Genomic DNA, 9,913 nt, shown 5'->3' with positions numbered 1-9,913 from the left:
TTCCGGAAGAATTCGACCATCGTCTCACCACTTAATTGTGTTTGACAGATCCAACCAGGTTGATGGGGGGGGGTGGTTGGGGAGGAATAACTTTTGGGGTGATTGGCCTCCGAGTTTTTTAAGCAGTCACACCTGTGGCGTCTAAGACACCTAGAACATCCCATCTGGTTTGTGGGAAATCCCACCGACTAATGTGTTGGCTCCTCCAAATTCTCCCCTTTTCGGCTACTCTGCTCCGTGCGATTTCAGAGGAAAGACGGCAGGAAGTCAGCAGAGTTTAAAGCACTGCAGAAACGGAAGAGTATTTCATACAGCGACAACAGCGATGACTTTCACGTTTTGGGGAAGTTTCATGTTGGGAACGTTGGAATTTTCCTACCACCAACTTAATCCACAAAAGGAGTCAAACTTTTAATGGTAGCAGACCTGATTAGAATCTGCCTTCTGGTCAATCCATTTCGTTCAAATGCATTGGACTAAGTTTGTGGACAAAGAAATTGCCTGGACAAGAATCGCCTCCAGTCTCATTAGATGGCTTGAATTGCCTGTCCATTACTCAGATCCAACTACTGAATTTAGGACACGAATATCAGTAGTATTTTAGGACGTCTGGTTAACTGGATCATTAAGCTAAATAATTTTTAGATACTGTCGATGATTTCGAAATAAAGTTTCCCATTTCTCCATACACAACATCTATGCATTAGTGATGTTAGTCAAAATGGATTCAGTGGAAAAAAAGATTTGGATGAGCCGTCTTTCATACGGCCTTTCGACTTCAACTTCTGATGATATACATAACATCAACCCGGAAAAGGAGTTCACTCGCCAGGTGGATGGGTTTGAATGCGGGGGGTGGATGGTGTGATGGCAACCACTGAAAAGACTAAGGTGGTACTCATTAAATTCAAAAAATGCATTCTTTCCTTGCCTGTACTTTAAAGGTCGACTGAAACATGCGACGGAATGACAACACAGATCCCACTTCAAGTGACCCCGACTGCCAATTCATCCGGTGATTTACAAATTCGCCCGTTGACGACTTTCACGTGTAACGAACTTATGAGAAACAAGGAAAACTTCTAATTCCTCCTCAATACAAAGGCTCCTGAGGGCATTCCTCTCCCCACAAAGTACAGCTGAGAGTGATAGCCTCAAAGCAAAGATGTGTGCGGTTCTTGAGGAGCCAGAAGCACCACAGTGAAATGTGTCGATAGTTTACCCAGGCGGAGGACCGCCAAGCTAGGCTTGTAAGGGATCTCGCTATGACAATGTGGCAGGAACCCACTGGGCGAGGTCGTTTCTCAAAGAAGGCAATTTTCAACACAAAAGCGGGTCCTTTTTTCATAAAAAGATGGAGGGTGGGGGAAGCTTTCAAAGAAAGGGCGTATTTCAGTAGGAAGATACTTCAAAGTAGACTATCCGTAGGATTTAAGCACCCTACCACCTTCTCCATTGCCCCCAATTAAGCACAGTGGAACACGGTGATGATAATACGACACCACTAAATAAAAATAGATTCGTGCTGAAGTACTGAAGGTTTTGTCGCCTGGTTATTCAGGTTAGGGACTGGACAAGACCCGACAACAGGCACCCGCCTTTACTTTAACTGACGGAGAGTTTCTTATTTTGCAGAAAAATCTGCCATATAGTTACTCCTCTAAAGGTAAATGCCCACGATGAGCAGGAGTGGAAACTCGCAGGGCATACTTCTCTTCATTGGCATCAAGAGGAGAGGGACCCCGCTTTGATCCCTTTTTTGAACAACGGAGTCAGCACTTTAAAGCTCTTCTGGGGAGGATAGGTTTTGGTGTTGCGTACCGTACCTTCCCAAATTGCCAAACAACAGACTCGACGAGAAGCCTTTGCACCTTCGAAGCCGCGCTAGACATGGTCCGTGGAGCGAATATAACCCCTGTCACTTCTTAATTGACATTCTATGGAATTTGAATAAGTGCAAAATAGGAGGTAGGTAGTGAAGGCACAATAAAGGGTGGTGTGTCGTCCCGTATACTACCGGGGAAGCCTGTTACCCCGGAGGAAAGTTTCTGCTTGAGTTTCTAGAAGTTCCAATTGATGGTCAATCTTGGAACAGCCTAAAGAATCGTGCACTCTAAGTGTACCGATAGACTTCTTGAAGGCCAAGATCAAGCCAATCAATTACACGCAGCAGAAACAACCAAATCGCACTCAAACTAGGCCTCTCCGCCTTCGGCAAGCTCCACCAGCCAGCCGGCCGTCAGGTCTGTGTACACACCCCTTGTGTCACCCCCCACGCCTAGGCTTACTCATCCACGTCGGCCAATAAAGGCGTCCGCTCTGAAGCCCTTATTTGGTGATTATACGATTGGGGGTCTGGACAGGGTCCAGGCTACACGAATATAGAAAACCCAAAACGCAAGATGTGGCGACCCAGGCTATACATCCCACACCCATGCTGACTTTTCCCACTGATCGACTTTGCTCACAGACACTGACAACTCGACCAGGCGAATTACCGTGGCTCCGGCTGACGTATCCAAGTTAACAAATATTTGTGTCCTTTTCAGGGAAAAATAGGCTGCCTGTTTTGCCTTCGAGTGAACGACAGCAGCGAACGACTGGCCGGGCGAAGAGTTCCACCGCAAAACACTAAATTAGAGGAGATTCTCCCCCATCCCATTTTAACGAAAAAAATTTTTACGGGTAGAACGCCAAATCCGAATGACAAAACTGCAAAAACCAAATTAATAAGATAACCGAAAAGACGAAGGAAGCGATTGTAAGATAAACTTTTGTCATTTCGTGCCAATTTTTGTGGACACCAAACCACCGTCCGTCCCGATGGGGCGGTTACGAAAAAGGAAAAATTAAACAAAACGAAAGCGCTTCTTCTTGCCAAAGGAAGTTAGTACGCCCCAAAAAACTACGTCTTTTATGAAAAAAAAGCAGTGACCTATTTGTCCGTAAAAAAGCACAAGACAGCAACTCCGAAGCATCGGCGTCAGGTCCGATGTTCCGCCGTCTCGGGGCGACCAGAACGCCTACTAGCGACTTTTGGTGCCAAAAAGAGGGAGTCTCAGTAGGATATGTCCTCTTCATTCAAAAAATAGTGTCAAATTTAGGGGAAACCATTAAATCATTCCTAGCTTAGTAACCATTCTCTCAACTCCGCGTTCAATTAATCGTGATTTTAAAGAAAAAAAAATCATTTAAGATGTGTTCCTCCTTTTCATTAAAAAAATGGCCTTAAACAAATCCTTGCTATGAAAGAAGGGACCTACAAACTTGGCTCGTTGTTCAACAGTGAGGTGCTTATCATCCACCTCTGTGCCTTCAATGTAGACCTTGTAGTCCTTGAAGGCCAACGGTGGGCCGGCCAGTACTGTCTGAAAGTTGATGCAATAGGAGAAGAATTCCACCGGTGTTGGCACTTTCCTGTTAACGAAAAAGGAGGTCAAAGTTCAAAGGGCCGTTTCTGTGCCTGAAGATGCAAACATTTCATCAGCGAAAATAGCATGGCATATAAACAAGCAGATTTGTAAATGAAAGCATGTCAACAACTTCAACCGATTCCCCTGTTACAACCAGAAGTTATACGGAGGTCAAATTCCAAGAGGTCATTCCGACATTCGGTAATATAGAGGAGGAATTGGGTAACTTTGCCACCAGCAAAAAATAGCGGAAAAACTTGTAGTTTAGAAGTCAAAGGTCAGCATTACATCATTCCACAAAACTACTGCAAAAAGAGAGGCAAAATTTGAGCAAGTTTACATATTCGCTGCTAGGGTTTCATGTTTTAGTGATTTGACATGACACGCCACTTTCCATTAACCTATTTGACAAACCCAAGCTGCACTCAAACATGTAATGAACCTCAGGTCATGAATGCTACATTTACTCGACCATCTTCAGCTCAAGCAATTTAGCTTACAACACGACTTGATGGAACCAGTCGTCACGGTGTCCCATATATGTGACGCTGGTAACACGCATTCAAATAAAAAAAGCGAGTAAGGGTTTGTAGAAAACGCAACTCCATGATGCCGTGCCAAATCTAACTGTCAAGTAGGCAGTCGAATTCAACGGTTGTATTTATCAAAGGACGTGCAAAAAGCGGTGCAATTTAACCTTTGTCGACGACAGACTCCTAGGATGGCGTGGATCGAATGTAGAGGGTCATTGCATAGCCGAGATACGGGAGTCAAAAGTTTCCCTATCATCCAGTCAATTGAATTACAGGAGAGTAAGTCGAAGAGGAGGAGAAAGCTGTCATGCGGTGAAATGGCGTAGTTACTGCCTTACCTGATTGGGCAAACGTCCTTCCCAGATCGATTGAAGAAGAAAAAGAATGAAACAAGGAAGGATAGAATGAATCTAGACTACCGTAGGAGGGCAGAACATTACCAATGACAGCACTGCGTTAGGAAGGCAAATGAGGCAAGATATAACACAGAACATTATAGAGCGAGAGAGAGAGGCGGATAGTATTCAAGCACCCTTAACCAACGTACCCGCAGCGCTTACTCCGCCGACGGAACTGACTGCTTTGTTCCAGCCCTCAAACAGGATGGAAAAATTAAGGAGCTGGAACGTAGTAAAGGAGAAATTTTCAAGACTAAAAGTTCCCCAAAAAGATCGACGCTACTTCCAACCAATAAGAGTGGAAGATACAGAATGGCAGTACGTCCGAAATCGTGATAGCGAGGGGAATGGTGGAAGAGATTAAAATACCTGCACCTTAAATCTGAAAACAGGTTTAAGCACCAAAAAATGCCCTCATTGAGACAGTATCATGTTTATTCAAAATCAAATCAACGCTTGTTTAGCATCTTCAAGGCTGAAGAAGGCTATAAGGGGGAAGTTGAAGTGGAAGCCTGATGATGAAGATTAAGCACTCTGAGGGCGGCTCCTGAAATGCCATTATTGCTGAAATTTATAAAGCCACTAGAGCAACCCCCTTCCGGCATTGCTGTCATGCCAACAGGATAATGCTAAAAAAGTTGATGTATACCGTAAAGGGTTGTGAAAAGTATTTCAAAGGAAATTCAAAAAGCAAACCCAGAGTACATATTTAGAAAGCGATATCGTCGAGAAAATATGCAATTTCCTTACAAGTTGCTAAGTCGCTAAGGGGAGGGGGGGGAATCAAGGTAATCCTATATAGCATTGGTGTAACTTGTTGCAAGGACTACACCGACACAGATCCCTTCCGACGCGGTCACGTAATTATGAGAAATGTAAAGGAAGGCGTATAAAGACACGGAACGCCCTCCCGATTACAAAATCCAGTGACTTCTTGTCCGAATTCCAATGTTTCAGATTCGTGACCGCATGCCATGTCATGCATAAAACATGACTACCACCGGTTTGTTTCCCAGCCAATCGGAGCAATTCCTTTCAGGAGAGCGAAAAATGAAAAGAAAATTGAATCCTTCACTTTTAATGGCAAAAAAGTGCTGTAACCAATATCCCAGAGTCCGCCTTCCTGGTGAATTACTTATTTGTTTATTTACTTACCTCCTAGCTAGAGTGGGTGTCCGCTTGACCTAACGTCGGTTACGACGTCATGGTTGCCTAAGCAAAAAAATTTCAATTATAACTCGTCTACTTCTCCCCAACCACAATTGGGGACACGAAGTAAAACTCCCAGGCACGTTCAACAATTGCGATTTGAGTCTTGACAGAGGCTAGATGATAAATGATTTAAGGTAAAGGTATTGAGGCGGCTGGAGTGTCGACCTCTGCAATTCTCCTCTGTGTAATGTACTGGAGCTCCGGGAAACAAAAGGTTTAATGTTACTTTTAACTGCTTGAAGGTGTAGATGGACGATTCCTTGTCGACAGTTTACAGTAGGGTCATTTTGCGGTTGATCAGCTTAAGTCTGGACGTCCATGAACTCCAATCCAACAGTCAAGTTGACTGCTTTTAATCGAGTGAAATATATTCTAAATAAAGAGGAAGTGACTGAGAGGACTCAAGACCTCCACAAGCGTTGCCATTCGACAGGCTTTATTCAGGAAGCCAACAGAGTCCCTACCAACCCAGTTAAAGGGCTGAATGAGTGCTGAGTGCGTTCCAAGATCTCGATATGATATTTAAGGGAGCAGCCTTCAACGATATAAGTGCTTTCAAAAGCGAAAAGTAATGCTTCCATAGACAATATCGTCTTCTATCCAACCGATAAAAGACCCTCCAAACCAATGGCGTAGTTATGAAGAAAAAAACGACAGTAAAGCTGACACTTTCACTTCATTGGGAAAAAAGTGCCGAGTCGTAGAATTGCCCACTTCCCACTGAAAGGTGAAGGCAAAGGCGACTTGTTCGTTCATTTATCGGTGGGGCTGGTATTTGTTTGACCTGTCCACCGTATGACCGAAGCAATTTACACGTTACAGATTTGTGTCCAACGCATAGGCAAGGGTTATTTTGCTGAACAGTCATTCATGGAACTACTAACAGAAGTAAAGCTTCTTCTTTCCATCAGATGCTGAAATGTGGTGAAAAGAATACAAGAAATCCAACTCGAAAGTCGTCCAATTTGTTAAAGTCACTTTCAAAGTGGGGGAATGAGCACAGGGAAACCGGATGAAGAGGAGACACGCTTAAATGAAATACCCTCCTCACCACTCCCGCCTGATGGGATTCCATACAGACAATTTATTCAACTTCCAGAGAATGAAAAAAGTCGCGAAGGTTGCAGTAATGGTTTAAAAACAATGAGTTCGGGTGATAAGTACAGTTTCTTGTAAAAAAGGACCTTTAAAAAATCGGTTGATTTTCTTTTCACTGGCCAGAGCATATCCCTTCGGTGGGATGTCGTCGGAAGAGCCAAAACCAACACAGTCGCGGAGTATTGTAGGAAATGAATTGGATTTCAACCAATGGCGTGAAACATTCAGAAAGAAATGACGACCAAAATAATGGAGGAATCAACGGAAATATTCCAGGCTACCCGGATCGCTAGCAATCCATTCTAAGCATGGACTGGGAGTACTGCATTCAAGTGGGAGGACGCAAATCCTTCCAACCCGTTGGAAGAATCACGAGGCGACAAAACTGGGTTTGTCCTTTCCCGATCCACTGTTTTCCGCCTACAAGAGGATTCATTCATTTAGCTGAATATTTATCCCACTGCCCTTTTTCCTAATGAGGGAGCACACTACGTGACAGCGGAAGTCACTTTCCAGTGCAAAGGTAAGGCCTATTTTTAGCTGGATGTCAATTTCACTGACGCTTTGGAATGAAAGCGGGCGAAGATGGAGATTGCCACATCGCAGCAGTTCTAATCAATGCGTACGAAGGAAAGCAAGGATTTCCAATAGACCTATCAAAAATTGGAAGAGACTTGGACGAAGGTCAAATCATGACAGGTACAGACAGCTTGGCAGGAACCGTCATTTTTTTAAAAAATCGTTGAAGCTATGAGAATGGGAGAAGTAGTTGTTAGTGAGGTGTTTAAGGGTCTCAGGTTACTACCTTGACCAGGCAACCCATTGGCTTTAAAGTAATCTAATTGTTGCCGTGGAGTAGTTCTTTTTATGAAAGAGGAAAGAACAGGCTTTGGGGATGGGGCTGTGTCTGCCGGGATCACAACTTCGCTTCCGTGGGAATATGCGCACTCAGAAGGGGGATCAAGTTACCCTGTGGTTGAATGATTCATAGGTTGGGGGGGGGGGGGGGGGGGCATATACGAAAAGCGCTGTGGACGTCCAGGTGGCTGCAGTCATGACCACAAAGTGTCTAAATGCAATCCTGGAAGTGATTCACGGAAATGGGAATAGTTACAAGTTAGCTGAATACGAACAACAGAGGAAACAACAGGGGCTATCAGGTGACCAACTTGGCTCCTGTGACCTCTAAGGTCACGTAAAAGCACGTGATTCTTTACATGCAGACATTGGTGCACAGCCATTATTGCATTCTCAAGTATGAAGTGCCGATTGAACCTGCAAAATGGCGTGTCAAGGTTGTCTGAAAAAAAAACTACCACGATTAGTTAGAGTTGAGAGGAAGGCCTCATTTTGCCTCATGCCACAGAACTTGGGATGAGATGGCAAGCAAAACACAGTCTTACTTCACCTTTTCTTTCGCTCACATTCTCAAGCATTAGGCAATCACAGTAATAGGCATTTAGACGAAAAAGGTCAGGTAGAAAAAAAAAGAGGAAAAAAGACGCCAAGATAAAGTTGCAAGCGTAATCGAGTAAAATTTTACAGATAATGATAAAAAACAACGACGAATCCGGGTGCTAGTTGATGGTAAGAATACGCTACCCAAGTTGTTTTGTAAATAGGACGATGGAATTCCGCAAATGAGGCAGGCGCAGTCTGCCAATGCAATTTAATAAATTCTGGATGCCACGCGGAAATGGCTGAAGCTCCGGTCCAAAAATGCTGAAATAGATTCGAGGAACATGCTCCAAAACCAACGCGAATCACCAACGCCAGTCACCAGGTGGCATGGAATGCCTTAAAATTGTATTTATGAATAGCGTATATCGAAAAGGATAACAGGTCTACTTCAAATCGTGTCACAACAAATTGAAGCAATTTCAACCGGGCATTCAAGAGTTCAATCACTGCTGGGACTCCGCCGGCTGCGGTGAATAAAACACACCTTCCACTAGATCGAAGGAGCCAATTTCCATTGGTACATTGATACGCAAGGAGCCTCAAGAAACCTGGAATCCAGGAGGCAGCGTTGAAACGGACTCAAGCAACTTGATTTACTAATCATTAAAGCCAGCATTCCAGATCCTCCGAAAAGACGAGGCTGACTTACAATACGGCATACTCCTTTCGAATTGGCGTCAGCCTTGGTATGATTAAATCCTTCGAAGGATGGCCATTGGAGTTAACGGAGCCTTTTTTATTGTCACTTTCCCTTTTTGACTCGGAGACCATTTCATGACCGTCAAGGAGGTTTGCTGTCAAAAGGGTCAGGCGTTGGACCAGAACCATCAGGGGTCTAAAAGAGAGAAAATAAAAATCTGTTGCTATTCCTTACTTGTGTGTCTTTTAGATGCATATTTTTGCCATAAAATATCACCAAGCCTTTAACACTGCCACTATCAAGTGCATCCCATCACAACTTACAAGATGAAATGCAGTAATCAAGGCATCAAAGCGTTTGGAGATGAATAACATCAATGGTACGGACGATGCAATGTTCAGTACGGTACGGAAGTGTGCTTGGGGGGCACCAAGGGCAAAGCTAAAAGCTGAGCAGGTCAAGAGACGGATGAAAAGAGTGTAGCAAGTCAAAGATAATTTCACCCTAATACAGCCGAGTTAAGCAACCTCTGAACCAGTTGTGTGCTAGCGGCTAGTTTCTAGTATGTGATTCTGGCCTTTCCGGTCTTCTGTGGACTCAAAACACTTATTCCGAATTATCCACCAAAAATAAGGGCAACCAGTGCGTGCTAAAACCGTAAAAAACTTTAAAGAGGGGCCATTTGGGAGAAAATCATCCATGTAGGTGAATACGAAATGGACACCATTTCAAAAGCACCTTTTGATAATACATTTGAGGTTAAGAAGATATTTTAGGCGCCAAATGCCGCTATTTATGAAATATCAGTACCACAACCACACGGCATCGTAAAAAAGCAATAAAAGCCACAGGATCATTTTTCCGAAAAATATTCAGGAAGAAGCATGCAATTAAAGAATCTGCGAAATCCCAGGCAAAAAAGCCCACAAAAAATTTGACAAGCGGAATGGGAAATAAGAGGAGCGGAGCAGCAACTGGCCATACCAAAGCCTAGTCATATGGCTCTACTGCCTGGCAGGTCAAAGTAAGCTGCAGATCACTTGTTATATGCATATCGAAACAAAAGAGGAAGAGACTTAGATCATAAACTGGAATATTGCGGATAGAAGCTGCAAAAAGGAAACCCTACCTGTTGTCACACTAGCCGCAATGGACATT

At 43.8% G+C, this 9,913-nt stretch overlaps 1 protein-coding gene across 1 annotated transcript in view; it reads right to left on the bottom strand. All coding sequences in view use genetic code 11, as the record gives it.

Moving 5' to 3' along the window:
• EGR_07462 (Lysophospholipid acyltransferase 2) overlaps positions 1-9,913 on the bottom strand; it is a gene marked incomplete at both ends in the record, with an annotated part of 32,439 nt that overhangs the window by 10,646 nt on the left and 11,880 nt on the right. The window contains 2 exons of the mRNA XM_024496711.1: positions 3,264-3,417; positions 8,765-8,950. Of these exons, the coding sequence (XP_024348851.1) occupies positions 3,264-3,417; positions 8,765-8,950 (340 nt within the window). The remainder of the gene's footprint in view (positions 1-3,263; positions 3,418-8,764; positions 8,951-9,913) is intronic.

The sequence above is a fragment of the Echinococcus granulosus genome (assembly GCF_000524195.1).
Source record: "Echinococcus granulosus chromosome Unknown EG_S00078, whole genome shotgun sequence".
Taxonomy (NCBI): domain Eukaryota; kingdom Metazoa; phylum Platyhelminthes; class Cestoda; order Cyclophyllidea; family Taeniidae; genus Echinococcus; species Echinococcus granulosus.
Note: the sequence above shows the minus strand (reverse complement) of the source record. Positions and strands in the feature narration are given on the sequence as shown.